Source organism: Oryzias latipes, chromosome 21 (assembly GCF_053564925.1).
Source record: "Oryzias latipes strain Hd-rR chromosome 21, Olatipes_Hd-rR_3.1".
Taxonomy (NCBI): Eukaryota; Metazoa; Chordata; class Actinopteri; order Beloniformes; family Adrianichthyidae; genus Oryzias; species Oryzias latipes.
Window position 1 is genome coordinate 11,516,011 of NC_136257.1, and position 16,726 is coordinate 11,532,736.

General features: G+C 38.4%; 1 protein-coding gene across 3 annotated transcripts in view; it reads right to left on the reverse strand.

Moving 5' to 3' along the window:
* The window catches only part of arhgef7a (Rho guanine nucleotide exchange factor (GEF) 7a), a 35,687-nt gene extending 20,996 nt beyond the window's left edge, over positions 1-14,691 (reverse strand). The window contains exons 1-5 of one of the 3 annotated variants that reach the window (XM_078940104.1): positions 14,462-14,691; positions 14,121-14,368; positions 8,825-8,908; positions 3,719-3,803; positions 3,444-3,577 (exon numbers count right to left, since the gene is read on the reverse strand). In XM_078940104.1, the coding sequence (XP_078796230.1) occupies positions 3,444-3,577; positions 3,719-3,803; positions 8,825-8,908; positions 14,121-14,285 (468 nt within the window). In that variant the 5' untranslated portion in view covers positions 14,286-14,368; positions 14,462-14,691. Of the gene's footprint in view, positions 1-3,443; positions 3,578-3,718; positions 3,804-8,824; positions 8,909-14,120 lie in introns of all 3 variants that reach the window. The other 2 variants (XM_078940105.1, XM_078940106.1) reach the window with 2 other exon arrangements.
* Between the last annotated feature and the right edge of the window lie 2,035 nt (positions 14,692-16,726).

Below are 16,726 nucleotides of genomic sequence, written 5' to 3' on the forward strand. Positions count from 1 at the left end.
CAAATTTGCCCGTCTTTCGATTGCGAGCAGATTTTTGTTTTCATTCGATACGACTGGACTGAATTTCCTATGAAGATTTTAACTTTGAGAGTTTAAACAGAAGAGAAAAGTGTGAAAATATTGATGTCTGTCTGAAAAAAGTGTATAAAGTGTGGAGCCTTAAAACATCTAGACTTATTTAAAAAAAAAATGAAAATGACTACCGGTACCTCGCGGTTTTCACCTATGTGGGTTATTTTATAACCAAACACCTGCAATCAATGAGGGAACACTGTATACAGAAATGCTGCTGGAAAAAGAGTGCAACATCAAAATCAAGCACCAAAGAAACAGAACTGAACTTCTTTTCTGCCCTGTCTTTTTTATTATTAGTGCATTTCTGAACTATAAGATGATGACAATCTTTTGCTCAAAACTCTACATTCCAACTTGATTTTAGACCAGAGGTTGGCAAACTTTTCGACTTGTGGGCCACAAAGGTTTTCTAAAATGCAATAGAAGGAGCTGGACCAGGAGCAGATGTGTGGGTTTTGGTAATCCAACTTATAAAAGATAGAAATTACATGAAATCTGGACGAAACATTGATTTAAAATTAACATATACTTTAAAATAGAACAATTTTTGAGTTTTTATATCAAAACTGTGGTTTTAGTTATGATTTTAGAGCCATTTGCACCATTTGATGTACATTGTGTAAAACGCAATGTGTTTAAATGAAAAACAACAAATCTTCCAACTCCACATGGATGCTATAGTGAGGTCCCCAAACATATTATTGTGAGGGCCACATAACTTTTTTCATCTCTGATGTGTCTTGATTTTAAACTGCTTTTGTCTTTCTTTTATTGTGAAGAACTTTGGTATCCTAAAGGAGTTGTAAAGTGCTACATGAATAAAATTTCCTTCATCCCTTCTTTCCTTCATTTAATAAAATTAACAACACTTTTAATGAAATAAAAAACAAATAACTCCTTGTGATCTTCAGAGAAAAGAAGTCAGGAAAAATACTACTAATACATTTCCAAATTATAACCACACCAATAAATAGTCAACTGTCTCCTGTCTTAGTCCCCTTAAGACTGTGGAGGGCTGCAGCTCCTCACTCATCTCACAGTTGCCTTAAATTTCCCAAATCAAACTGTTTCTCATCCAGTAATAATAAAAAAACAAAGTCAAATTCTTATGTCTTCTGCTGCAGCCGGACATTTATCTGCATTACCATTTCACCAGTACAGTGTTCCGTTGTCTATTGCGGGTGTTACGTTCTCAAAATAACCCGTGATCGATAAAATCCATGGAGTAGGATTACAGATGTTTTATGGCTGTGAAATTCCTCACTGCCCACTTTATACACTTTTCTCAGACAGACATGAGCATTTTCACACTTTTCTTTCATGATTAAATTCTCAAAGGATCTTAGGATGAACACAAAGATCTGGGGCCTCATTTATAAAACTTTGCGTAGGATTTGCGTCAGAAGTGGCGTACGGATGAAACATAGGACGTGTGTACGCACAGAAATATTCGGATTTATAAAACCCTGCGCACGCACATCCTACGCATCTTTCCCTTAATAAATCACAACCAATTCTAAATGCTGCGCAGCTTTTGCGGCTTCATGACACACCTATAGTTGCCCATAAATAGTCCGTGAAACGCCCACAAATTAATATTCATGTCTTGCGAGATCACGGCAAACACAGAGAGGAAATAGAAAGAAAGGTAACTTCACTCAATGTGAAGTAGAAGTTATCGTTGGCGAGGTGGAAAAGAGGAGAAAAATGTTGTTTGGAGGGCACAGTGTGGGCATTACTAATGCCAAAAAAGCACTTGAGTGGCAAACGACGGCAGACGCCGTAAATGCTGTAGCCTCACAACCTCGGACCGTGGCCGAAATGAAAAAGAAATGGTCGGACATCAAAGTCGAGGCAAAAAAACGTCTAGCGCTGCATCGCCAGTGTGTCTCTGCCACCGGGGGGGCGGCACCGGAGCGCCAGATGCACCGGGTGACACGCGTGGTTCCTCCGAGTGCTCGTCTGTAACGCCGGGCCCAAAAGCCCGCAGAGGTCCAAGAGGACGGCTCGAGGAAGTCGGAACCGGCTTATAAGCCACTCGTCCTCGTTTGCCAGCAAGTCTTCTTGTCTAAAGATGCGTTCACTCCGAATTCTTCCATTTGCCACATCTTCTAAGAGCGCAAGATCAGCCATTGTGCGTCATTCCGCATTGTGATGGGGCATTTTATTTCCATTCATTTAATTACATCTGACAAGCTACAGATGTCGGTAATAATCGACGTGGAGATGGGAAATTGTTCAGCGCAAATGTAATTTCTTGTTGCTTTGTGAATGGTTGAAAAATACGCCATACATTGTTTTATCAAAGATAAAACAAACTAAAGGCATATGTATGAATACCATAATACCATAGCTTATGAAGAAATGTTTTAATATGAAAACAACTTTCCTCAGTGGAGAATTAATACAACTGTCCGTCCGTCCGCACGCCCGCACCTATATCTGCTCCGCCAGACGGACACACTGACGAGAATATCAGTTTTGTACATTATTTCGTTCTGTTAACTATTATTTATGAGGATGAATTGCACAACATGCCAATATTGCAGAACATATTTCACTTTTCTTTTTGCAAATATGTGTTCATTTGAATTTCTGTTGTAATTTTCGTTTGATTTTTTTTTGTTTGTTTCACTGCTGATTGATCAAACGGATGTTCGTGTAGCTGTTAATTATAAACTTGCTTTGTGAAGTCTTCACGTTATTTATGAGAGGCAGTATTGTCATTTTCACTTTCACGTGTTTCTTCCTTCTGCCGACGGTGTCGCCATTACTCATTTCACCCGTTTTTGTGCGTACGCCTGGGTCAGAGCTTGCGTGAAGGACCGCACATTTTCCCGTCAAGTTTGCTTTTTATAAATATCAACTACTGCGTAGAGAGTGGCGTACGCCTTCTTTTCTATAAATGAGGCCCCTGATCACAATCATAGATCTCTGTAGATCGGAAGAGCTGTGTGTTTCTGTACAGGAGATTAGGCACAGAGGAGACTGATTGACAAGGTCTCTAGCCAATTAGGACACAGAACAGAGTGCGCTGTTTGGAAGAAAAAAAAAGCAGCATTATCACTATAAGAATCAGTCCGCAGAAAATAAACTGAGACGTAGAAAGTGAATGCGGTCTTCTGTTCTATTTGACTAAGATCTTTGGAGGGTTTCAGATCAGGGTACAGACTGCAGAAGGGTGGAATAAAACCTCACGTTCTATGTTGGTCTCGATGGCGTGGCCAGTTTGGGAAAAATAAATAAATACATAAAGGTCTCTGATATTGTTCAGGGGGCTGGACCAAACATGGAGGAGGGCAGGATCCATCCCGTGGGCTGTAGTTTGCCAACCCCTGTTTTAGACACTCTCTGCAGGTGGAGCTTACCAGACTGCGAAACTGGCTCTGCAGCAGCTTGGAGGATCGCCCCAGAGACGCCTGAGAGGACAGTGATTCAAACGACTTGATGCGGTGGGCGGAGGAGTGTCGGGCACACACAGAATCACTGCCCACGCCGATATCTACACAGGAAAAAGAAAGGACAACAAAAAAAAAAAAAAAACAGTATAAATAAACTGCCAGCACCCACACACTTACAACTGCCAGTCCTTCTTTCATAAAAACAACTCCACATGCACACAAATGCATTCATTTCTACTAACCTGCAGTTACTTTGTTCAATGCAACCAAAGAGTTTAGCACCTTTGAGAAGTTCAGGCCCAGCAGCAGGTCACTGGCCTCGAAGGGCTGCAGGTGACAAGAGATTTTTAATTAATAATTAAATATCATTTAAGGTTATAAATTAAATCAAATTCAAATCTGATTCAGCTGTTTAATTAAAAAACTATGTCTGATTTCAGGAGCTTCACTGTTGGTTTACTTTAAGTGTTGAACATACTGTAGTGTACTGTTCCTCTCCCTGTGCCGATTTTAAAAAACTATGGTAATAAAAACACAAATAATAGAACAAAGCACACAATATATAACTATGCATTCTAATGTAAAATGTCCACTTTAACTGCCAAGTGCATTAATATTTGCAGATTCACAGTACATGTCATTTATGATGACTTTTGTCCATTTCAAGTTCATTCACAGATTGTTTGGGGTTTTACCTGGAAAAAAGAATAATAATTATTGTTTATTACACTTTTTGGCGACGTACTGTGGAAAAGTATTAAACATTTAAAGTCATCATCGTTTTGTTTTACTAAAGTTAACTAACAACTAACGCAAAAAAATTAAAAAAAACTAAGTTTGCACAATTTTCTGTTTGCTAACACACTAACATTTGCTAACACATCTGTCTGACTAGAAATAAACGTTACTAAAAAAAAAAAATCTTTTTTTCAACACTGCGCATTTTATTATACTGTGAAGAGATGAATTTTACCTCCTGCAACTAATAAATTAAAAGCAACATCTGGCATTTATGAAGTGCTTTTCAGGAAGGCATCCATTAATAAATAATAAAAACGATGTCCAAATCACTCCTGTCTAAAAATCAGCAATGCTCTCTGTGGCCTCCAAGTTACGGTCAATGACAAAGACTGTTTTGTGGACGAGTGTTGTCGTCATCTGCTCTTTTCTGTGTGGAGCCGTCATGTGACGAGCGTTAAACTCGAAACTCACAGTGTAAGACAGTTCCAGGACTCACTGCCATCTTTTAACATTTAATGTTATTCAAAGTATAATTAATTGAGTCCTTACATAATTTGATCCGATTTTTGAATCCTCAACAAAATGGTCCACATAAGATGACGAATGATAAACATGACCTGTTGGCGATTGGAGGTGAAGAGCATAACTAAGGCGACAAGCTTCTACTTGTCATGAAGCAATGATTTCTTAGGCTGCAACTCCAACACGAGTTGCAACCACATAGTTGCAGAGGGGGCCACAATACACCGTCTTTAATTAACAAAAATGTCCGGCACAAGACAAAACGCTATTTTATCCAAAGAAAATGAAGCACAGAGTGACTGACCCAAACACTTGAGACCATACAAACCATTTAAATGAAGCTAACAAACAACAACTAGATCCTTCAATTTTTACTCAAATATTTCCCACAAGGAGTTTTCTGGTTTACTGCAAGTGAGTTAAAAAAAGATGACTTAGCGGTATGTTTCTTGTATAAATATGCGAATACAGTATATGCATTTGTAGTTTATTAAAGAGTGGCAAAAATCTGTCTATGTGACTAATACGAATAAAAAAACTTAAGCTAAAGCAGTTTATAGCATTAAAATATTCTGACATTCTGTGGAGGCGGTATTATGGTTAGGGGTTTGTATTGATTCTGAAGTCCTGAGTAACTCTTTGTCTTTGGAGATGTGGTCAGCAACACATAAATAACACATGCCATAAATCTAGGACCGATTACGCGATCAACCTGAATCCGCGAATTCTGACGCAGAGAAAAGGGGCTTTCATATCGCCTTTGAACCAATATGCAACACATTACTAACATAAACATAAGCATAACCACCCCAAGCCACTTTTCCCAGCAACACGATCAGATGATTTACATCGACTGCGTAAACACATCAATACTGTAAAGTGTTGCGTATCAGCCCAACGCTGCTTTTCTTCTTTTCAAAATTAGCTGGAATAAAGTCACTTATATTAACGGTTGAAGAGTCATGGTTGTCGAAAGAATGTAAACACTGGAGCAAAGGTTCAAATTTAAAGGTTTAATTCGTTTAAAGACCCACTCCAATGAAAATTATGTTTTTGTTGTTTTTAACATTCTCTTGTAGCATTTTTATATATGATGAAGGACATATATATTGTTTTAAGATTAAAACTGTGTTTCTGAGTATTTCTCTATTTAAATCATGATCAGGAGCAGATGAAGACCTGATGCAGCCACTTGCAGACAAATAGATAGATTTATGTCTGTTTTCCTCACCATTCTTGATGCTCTGGTAATGCTAGCTTAGGATTGTGAAGGGCTGTAAGCTAGTGGGAGAAAGTGTAACTAAAAGGAATCATGGAATATAAGCAGATGGTTATTTCGGCGCCAACAGTCCTGTCCACAACTCGGAGGCAAATTTCTAATGAATTACTGTCATTCTGCACAAAATATGTCTTAAAAAATGACAGTTTTTTTAGTTTATAACTGCATATAATTATTATTAAAGGACCACTTGGAACAATTTAACAATAGATAAAAAATATAGTTGGAGTGGGACTTTAAAAAAAAAATCTTATTTCATTCTCCCTAAATGTCTGTTTACAAAAGCAAACTCAAAACTCACTGAACTTCATTAGAACAACAGGTTCATGAACAATGACACTGGTCTGCACCGGGGGTGGGCATTTCTCTGATCATTCCTACACCACATCAACACAGCCTCTATCTTATTTAAAGTTTTTCTCTGAGGGACACCAACCCATTGGTGCAATTAATACTAAAATTTAGAGCAAATTCACAGTTTTGAAATAACGGGTCAAAAGTTTGTCCACCCCTGGTCTACACAGAACTCCAATTTTAATTTTTCCAAAGTGACAGTTGTGGTAAACATGGCAGGTTTCATGTAATGACAAGATGGGTAGCTGTGGACCAGCGTATTTTTACATCACAAATAAGCTCTTTTCCAAACATCATTTATTTCATCCGCTCCTGATTCACAACGGTTTGAAAGAGTAAATACTCAGAAGTGCAATTTCGATCTTCATTTTCTTATTTGTGTCCCCCATCATCAGAAAAGTGCCACAAGAACATGTTAAAAACACAATTTTCATCGGAGTGCCCAACCAGCTCAAATGAGACGACAAGCGGGGTGTGCTGAATTATGCAAGAACTTCAGCTTTTATTTGGAGACGTGAACTATCTAAATTTAGTCTTATAATTTAGTACGAGACGAAATATCCTGCTTTTATTTATAGAAAAAAACCCTAAAGTGGACATTCTGTCACCAAAACCATCCGGGTCAGTAGTAATTGCTTCTTAGGTATCAGATTGTGATGAACTGAACCAAACATCTAAATTAAAACCAAGACGTTTGAAATAGTTAACGATTCTAAGAGCACTTAACTGAGGGCCCCCATTCAAAATGGAAAAAGCAGTGTCCTCGTTTCTGTCCTTCATGAGGCCACAGCTCCATTATAACCAAAGCTTACTGGGGTCAGAGCCAGAGGTGCTTAAGGCTCTGGAGAAGATCCTCTTTAGAATACAGATGGCGAACAGCCGCCTGCCATTCTCTAAATCCTGCTGCATCCCGCTCATTCCAAAAAAAGGAAAATCATTTGTTAGTAGGGGTGTAATAATTAATTGTTTAATCAATTTATTTTACTATGACCCCACCAGATCAAACTGTCTGAGGCTAGTTGTTAATTGAATCAACTTATACCATTATAAAATTGTTTCAAAATGAAATATATCAATTATAATCTATCGTGGAAAACAACATTTGTATTGAGGCACTGCAAGTCTATTTCACAGTAAATAATGACCAAGTGCATCACAGCGGACAACACATGTGACGTCAACAAAAAGTGATTAGTCCATCATTCCAGTCCAATGTGTGGAAACACTTTGAATTTATCAAAGACATGTGACCATACAGTGCTGAAAAATATTCTAAAAATGTTCCCTTTGGATTATTTGGATGTGGAAAAACAACAGTGGACTGAGCTTTAGAAAAAAATGTGAATGGATTTGCCATTTATTCTTGTTTACTTGTTTGTACATGTATTTCATTTACACTAAATAATCTTGCAAGAAATACAAGTAATCTGAAAACTTCACCTGCACTGTTCAGTATATTGGTTGAAATTAGTCGACTAAAGATGTCCTGTACCCATTTTAAGTCAGTGAATCGGATTGTTCAAAATGAACCAATATATCAACTATGAATCGTATCAGTACCCACAAATTATGATATGAATCGAATAGTTATAAAACAGAATTGTTACACCCCTATTGGTTGGAATATGAAAACTAACCTGAAGATGCTGTCATCAAACTAATGTTGTATTTGTACTGCTAGAAGCTGTCAATAACTTCTCAAGTGAGGCTGAATGCATTTCACCTCCCTCTCATTTCAGTCGTCTGGCCTCAAACAGAGTCTGACAGCAGTCTGTGACGCCACGGCTTCATCTATTCTGCTTCAATGTCTGGAGGCAGTGCAGGGAGAAGCAATGCTGAGGAACACTGAGTTGCATTGTCACACTGGTGCAGTTCAATGAACTCTTTAGGCAGAGGGCAAAAACATGAACATAAACACCACTTTGTGCTTTATTTTCCCAGAATTCCCAAGGCAGGTTGCTTTAAAAATGCCCTCAGAATTAGCAAACAGGAGAAAGATTTTACATCCGCCTCACACTGTATATAACGGTGAGGTTTCAGATGATGACTTGGGTAATCGATCAAGTTAGGGACACAAAAGTCACGCACGAGCGCGAAGACAAAGCCGTGTGTTCATGTCATAAGAGACACGAAACACTAGTCGGACGTTTCCACCTGGGGGTGGGCACGTGAACAAGTTTAACTATTTTAATGAATTCTTAACAGAAATACTAATATGTCGTATCGTTACCCCAAACAACAAGCTAGCTAGAGAAAAGCTCTCCGAGCCGAGCGATGGGTGATTGTCCTCGCGCTGTGACGGTTCGTCCATGGACGCTTTGTGTATTGTTGTATCTATCTACCAATAATGAACACACAACACCCCTCTTTGTGGAATAAAATGCAGACTATTGTCGACACAACCCTAGTAAATAGGAGTCTAATTTTGAAAATTAAGAAAAATAGTTCTTACCTCGACGCGGAACGATGTGCAGCCCTTGAGGAACTCCTTTATGTTGCTCAGGCACTCGCCGTCGTTTTTCGGTTCTGGGTAAATCTGGAGGGGGAAAAACGGAAACTTCGATTAAAGGGAAGGGGGGAAATACTTCCACTTGGCGTTTCAGGGGCGCTCGTCTTTTCAAACTGGGGTGAAATGTAAAGTTGTTGGTTTTAAAGCAACTATTTCTTCTCCCACAAGCATTTCTACAGCCTGAATGAGCAGCAGCTCAGAACCTCCGGTGGGATGAACACAAGAACCCCGCAGTCGGGAAGTGGAAGAGCCTTCAGGACTGGATGAAGGGGAAATGACGTCAGAGGAGACTACCACTGATGTTGCAGTGGTCTCTAACCTCCTCCACTGACAGTAACACACTCACAACCAAATGTATAAAATGCACGAAATATTTCTGTTTATGGAGCTTAAACAATAACATCGAATTATTTTTAAAAGCTCTCCGAGTCTAAATATCTGATTTCTACAGTCATTTAAACCTATATAACCATTGGTATGATAATTAAAACACACATTTCTGTGACACCTATCTCATTTAGTATGTTCCAAACTTTCTTCAAAAACCCAATTTGAATAACTTGGTCCATGTGACAATTGAAATATCTGTGACTCTAAAGCAGAAACCACCAAACATCTTTTCTTTCATTGTTCATACTCCAAAATGTCTGGAAACATCTTTTGAACTGGCTCTCTCTTAAATTCCAGCTACAGACCAAGCTTACTTTGGAACTCTTTGGGATCAACTTGAAGGACTCACACGTATGCCTTGAACAATTTATTATTGATCTCAATTTCTACTTTATTCATGCCTCAAAATGAAAACAAGTATGGTTTATTCTAGGACCTTTTTTACAGATAGGTGTGAGTGTGAGTGAGGGGTTTTTATTTTTTCATGTCATGATTTTGTAGATGAAAACATTCTATAAAAAATGTTTTACTTAGAACCGAAGCCAACCAGTTGTATTCATTCTAACAAATACACTACAAAAACTCAATCTTAAAAAAGTGAAAAAGACCCTTGTTTCAATAAAAATGGTCTTACCATCTGTATCGCATGAAGAATAATCGTACCAAGATTGTTTTTAAATTGCAAAATCTTTTTACTTTAAGAAAACATGTCTTTGTGACTAGATTATCTTTTCAAATAAGAATTTTTGGTGAATGCAATTTTTCCTATCCCATTAACAATTTTTTAAACTTATTTAAAGAAAATCTGCAAATGGGTAAGAATTTATGGCTCATTTTTAAGGAGCCTTTTTTGCAGTGTACAAATTTGTATTGTAACATGTCCAGTATAAAAAGGGAGAATGAATGTGTAGTTTAAGGCTTACATTTTTTTATGTTATTTGTATTTGCACGCAAGACTACAAACAAGCAAAAGACAGTTCATTGTAACAAGACTGCCACAGAAGCAGTTTACCACAGTAAATGGGCAGGTCTAGGTATTATTAACTCTGGGATTTATTGACAATAGAGTAATGTATAGTAGAGGAAGCTCACTTTCTCTCACCAACGGCAACAATCAAATCCAAACGGCCGCCTTTTGTGCTCTCTGTTTGTGAAGCTCCACCTATTACTTCATTGAAAGGAATTTCTTCCACTCATCAAAAAACCTTTCAAACCTCAACACTTTTGATGATAAACACTATTCAATTATGAACATCTCACACAAATCATTCAACTGTCACTAATAGTCTTATCTTCTTATTTGTAAAAATCACTACAAAAAATGTTTACAAACTACATACACCAACACCTTTTTAGCTCAATGGTTCCTTCCAAAATAATAAGTTCAAGATCCAAGCTGAGAGGAACAACACACAGGTTGGTCATCAGGGTTACATAATCAACATATTTAAAACTTAATCCAATTTCTGATCAAAAATCATTGTTTTAAATGAGTCTTAACCCTTGTGCTATCCTAGGCACTTTAACGTAGGGAGTTGGGTCATCTAGACCCACTAGACAGTGCTCTGAACCTTTTTTCTTCAATGATTTGTGATCTTCACTGGTGTCCATGGATTACATGAAATCTTTCCACCTTTATCCACCTTTGTCAGTATTACTTTAACACTTTAAAGTCATCTAAGATGGCACAAGGGTTAAGGGGAAGATTCTGCCATTATGTCATTAAGACATCTGATTTGACAGATTACTGCCAATCAAGCTTTTTTGCAGTAACTGTAAAATTTAGACAGAAAATCCCCAAGATTCAAAGTTACAACCCATCTAGTTGTCTTCAGAACCTGGTGGATCCCTCCATGGGGTTGCTGGAACCAACCCAGCTACTGTTGGGTGAAGGTAACCAGTTTGTTGCAGGGTCACACATTCACAACCACAGGGGCAATTGAGTCACCAATTAACCTATGAAGCATGATTCTGGACTGTGGGAGGAATCTGGAGATCCTGAAGAAAAAAGGTAAACTCCACACAAACTCCTTCTCACTGTAAGGCACGAGTGCAAACCACAGCGCCACCATAAATGCCAATTTTACAAAAACACCAAATGAATATCTAGCTACCCATAACACCAGAAAAGGATGTTATGGCATGAAACATTTATGTTAATCAAGTTCTTCTAATCTGAACTAAGTTCATTTTCCACAAACGAAAAGATGTTCCAATGGCTAATACAGACTTTTTCACTAAAATTGTTTTTTACTTAATAATTTGTCCTACATACTCTGTGAATTTAGAGGATAATATTTTTAACAATTAAATATCACTATCAGTTCCTCCTTGAGGCTTTATAAATATGACATTTATAAGTGGCGTATTACACAACTAAAACAGACAAACAGTTTAACTTCACAATTGTGATTCAAAAACTTTTTTTTTAAATGTAAAAAGGGTTCATTTTGAAAGCAGTGTTAAAAAGGAGATGTGGTTGTCTTAATATTTCTGGTGTGTGATATTTTTCAGGCTTAAAAAAACTAAAGATCACTTGATGTCAAAGTATCTTTAGATTTTTATGTGTCAAAATGCAAGGTTGCCCACTGCTAAGACATCTAATACCCTAAGATAGATTCAGAGAAATCTACATGTTTGTTCATCACAATATACTCTGAAATAGAATTCATTCATTCATTCATCTTCTTTTGTTTATTCCCTTTTGGGGTCATGGGGTTCCTGGAGCCTATCCCGGCCACTTGTGGGCAGAGGCAGGGGGCACCCTGGGCAGGTCACCAGTTTGTCACAGGGTAGAGTGTCCACAATCACACACCCACCCATGCACACTCACATTCACACATAGGGACAATTTAGATTAACCAGTTAACCTATGAAGCATGTTTTTGGGATATCGGGAGGAAGCCGGAGACCCCGGAGAAAGCCCAGGCATGCACACGGAGAACATGCAAACTCCACACAGAAAGGTCCCCATTGATGTTCTGGATCAGGTCCCCCAGCTGGGACTTGAACCAGGGGCCTTCTTGCTGTGAGGCAAGAGCGCTAACCACTGTTCCACTGCGCAGCCCATTAAAATAGAATTTATTTATCAATTTTCTTTATTCTAAACTGCATTTAGCATTGTTTTTTTCAATCGTTTCTGAATCTTCAAAAACACTAAATACTAAATTAAAAAAAGACATTCCATGTCCTCCATTCAGATGATGTACTGATTCTAACATTAGCTTTCCTTTAAGCCTTCCTCTTCAAAGGTTCAGTGTTAGAGATTGGTAAAATCAAGTTATCCTTGTACCATGAAAATATACCATAAAAGTTATTTTACTGCACCATACTTTATACTTTTCTTTCATTTATGAAGTGAGAAACCAGTGCTCCTGTACCATTAAACATAAGAATGCACAAAAATAATAATAATAATAATAATAGTACAATGAAGACCTATAAACCTAATCATTCAAACATTATGATTTAAGATTTAATGTTCTCTATCAGTGAAAGTCTTGGTGTCTAAAACACTGTACTGCAGGAAATATTTAGTTGTGCTCATGTGTGTTGAGTATCTCCAAAATACCAACACTGACATGGATTTTTTTTTGTTAAATAGTGTAAATTTAGGCCATAAATTAGATAAGCATCAGACTGTATACTCAGTACTTAAAGTCCCACTCCAATTGTCTTTTGATCTTGAAGTGTTCTCATTGGTCTTTTAATTATGATTATGCTGTTTTTAGCCAAAATCAAAAAGTATGTCATTTCACAGTTTCAGCAGAGTGGCAGGAGTTTGGTAGAAATTGTGGATGGTATTGCTGGTGCGGAGCAATCCTGATCCCCTAGCCATGACCAAGATCTCTTTGTTTACATGCTTTCCTGCTAACTTACATGGCAAAGAGCTATCAAGCAGTACAGTTATGATCCAGATGCCAGGTTGGACATGGGAACCTTTTTCAATGTCTTTTTTTCCCGTTTGCTTCTGATTTGCAACCATTGGAATAGAAAAATACGCAGGAATGCAATTTTGAGCTGAATTTTCTATATATATGTCATCAGAAAAATGCCATAAGAACATGTCAAAAACCCAATTTTCATAGTCTTCAAATATTATTTTTTATCAGTTATAAGAAATGATTTCGATTACTATGTTTTATTTAGGTTGACATGACAAATACTCATCCCGAATCTATTTCTTGATGCTGTACTGATGTCTGCGCAATGATAAATGGAATTGGACTATAGCCCACCATGGTAGGAGGATGCCTAAAAACAGGACAGGGGGGAATGGGCGGAGCTACAAAAGGTAAATGCTGGTGGGGAAAACTGCACTGTTTCTTTAAAAAAAAAAAAAAAACAAGCATTCATCTGTCTCTTTGCAGTCAATGGCGGCCCACTCTCAAAGCAGGTCTGCAGACAGCTCACCATCCCTGTCTGGTGACAGTGTGCAGATTCACTGACAAACATCAGATTACAAAGGATTTTTTTTGACAAGCCCACTAAATGACACCAATGTTTTTACCTTATTATTGAGGCCCCTCATAAAGCAAAATTGGATCTAACCCCAAGTGAGGTTTTTAAACACATTTCCTTATGTTGGCTTCTTTTTTGGACAGATCAATAGATTGATCGATACAATGGCCTAACTGTCTCTGCAGGCTGACACTCACTAACGCGCACCATCCTGCTGCAGACAATAACAAGGGCCGCCGTGACCTACAAAAGAAATTGCTTCATGGATCAGTGCGCAAAAAGAGAAGCCAGACAACAGACCGCGTCGGTGTCACGCCTGTGGACAGCGCGCACGGGCACGCGGTCTGTTGCAGGGTGGGGTGGAGGGGTGGAGAGGAGCCGCGCTTACTTTCTCCGTGGCTCCCGGGTTGAGCCGCTCCAGCAGCCTGCACAAGACCACCCCATCTTTGAGGGAGCTCTGCAGGAAAGCTTCAGGATCCGAGATGCTCTTCTTCGGCGACTCCAGCACCCCGAGCGTAATCAACCATGTAACTGTCTGCTCCGCCGAATTCATGTCCAGGCGCAGCAGATCCTGCTCAACAAAGAGGCGGTGTTGTGGGTATCTCTAACAGCTCGCCGCCCTGGTTACGCTGGCATCTGTGCGTCACAGGAGAAACGTTACTAATCCCCCTCAGAGACAAAAAAGGGATGCTGGAGGTATCAATTTTGAGAACGCAGGGAGCTCTCCACCTCGGGTGCAGATGAGATGAAAGACGAGCAGCTTGTTTGGATCCAAAAGCCTGGCTCCTTCCCTTGAATGGCCTGTTTCCTTCTGGTCTAACCTGGAAAGCTGTCACATACGGTTCGCTGTGATGCGCATACATGCGCATCGCAGCCGCCAGCTACCCATCGATTGGATGACATCACACAGGAGCAGCAAAGCCAGTCCAACCAGTTGTTGGGTCAAGTCAGCGTGTTATGAATAGGCTTTCAAAATGCAGCTTTGCATATCCTGCTCCTTTATCCGTTTTATACTACCACGTCAGTCTGCTCTTTTATCTGCTGCGGAGGACATTTTCCCCCTCTTTTTTTAGGCCAGACCTTAAATTTACTTAATGTCAATGTATTGAAAAAGGTTTGAAATAGATATGATTCATTCGAAATGTATCATTGCATTTTTTTGTTAAAGCATATCGAAAAAACTATAATGAAGGTCAAATTACGGCAATAATAAAATGTAAAATTTACAAAAATATTTTTCAAATGTATCTAAGTTCTTTCAAACACTTTATTAGGTTTCTTAATCTTATTTCTTATTCCAATTACATTTAGTCATTTGAAAGATACTTTAGAGCAGTTTTATTTTAAGTGAAACCACACTACACAAGGACACAATGAGAGCAACTTGGGATTCGAACCCCCAACCATGACAAATAGCTGCTCAAGCTGCCAGCTTTGGTTTGAAAGCTTGAAGACCCATTCCGATGAGAATTGCAATTTTGGTGTTTTTTTTTTCCACAACAATTTTCTCATGGAGAACATTTTGGAAAAATGATTTTTCAGGAGCAGAAAAAAGGTTTAAAAAAGATTGCATTTGTGACGTAGAAAATACTTTGGGTGAGTCGCAAGCTCTCTGCTCCATTCTGATGTATTAACTTGCAGAAAAAATAGATTCATGTGTGTTTTTATCTTCTTTGTCCTAGCTGGAATATGGCTCTAAACTTTACAGCTGGATAGCTCCAATAGTGCTCACCATTTTTGATGTATCGGTAATATTAGGTTGGGGGTGTGAGGGGAAAAGTGGGGGATCTTCATTCAAATGTTTTCCATGATTTGTGTTGTTTGAGCAATGTGGCTTTTCAACTTTTAACTGTAGCTCATCTTATAGTTTTCATGAACAGAGAAGGTTAGTGCCCAGCCTGTTTGGAGTTCTTTCCTTTTGCAGTTTTTAAAAATATTAGAAGAAAAACCATAGAAATCATTTGAACATAGAGCACCCATTTTATTTTGTTCAATATACAATAACGTGTTTCTTAAATTCCCTTCCCTAAAAAAAGACATACAAACTTTACTGAAATGTATTAAAATTAGTCAGGTACCAGATTACAGTTAAATGGCACAACAATAATAATAAAAAATCTGAAACGTCTTGCAAAAGTATGACAGCAAACACAACAAGGAAATTGGCAAAAGCTGAAAAAAAAAAAACCACAAAGACATATTTACATAGGGAAATACAGTCAGGACCATAAATATTTGGATAGAGACACATTCTTTGTAATATTGTTTCTGTAAATTACCACAGTGGCTTTTAAATAAAACAACTCAGATGCCATTGAAGTACAGACTTTCAGCTTTTATTCCATGCTACCCATGGAACAAAAAGATCGCATAAAAATGTGAAAAACTAAAGCATTTTTTAAACACAATCCCTTCATTTGGTGGGCTTGTAAGTAATTGGATAAATGAAATAACTGAAAACAAAATGGTTAATACTAATATTTGGTTGAAAACCCTTTGTTGGCAATGACAGCCTGGAGTCTTGAACTCATGGACATCACCAGATGCTGGGTTTTCTCCTTCTGAATGCTCTTCCAGGTCTTTACTGCAGCGGCTTTCAGTTTCTGTTTGTTTGTGGGCCTTTTTGTCTGAAGTTTAGTCTTTAACAAGTGAAATGCATGCTCAATTGGGTTAAGATCAGGTGACTGACTTGGCCATTCAAGAATATTCCACTTCTTTGCTTTGGCTGTGTGTTTTGGGTTGTTGTCCAGCTGCATTATGAAACGCTGCCCAATCCGTTTGGCTGCATTCACCTGGATCTGTGCAGACAGCATGTCTCTGAACACCTCAGAATTCATTGGGCTGCTTCTGTCCTGTGTCACGTCATCAATAAACACTAGTGTCCCAGTGCCACTAGCAGTCATGCACGCCCAGGCCATCACACTGCCCCCACAGTGTTTTACTGATGATCGAGTGTGCTTTGGATCATGAGCTTCTCCACGGTTTTTTGAGATG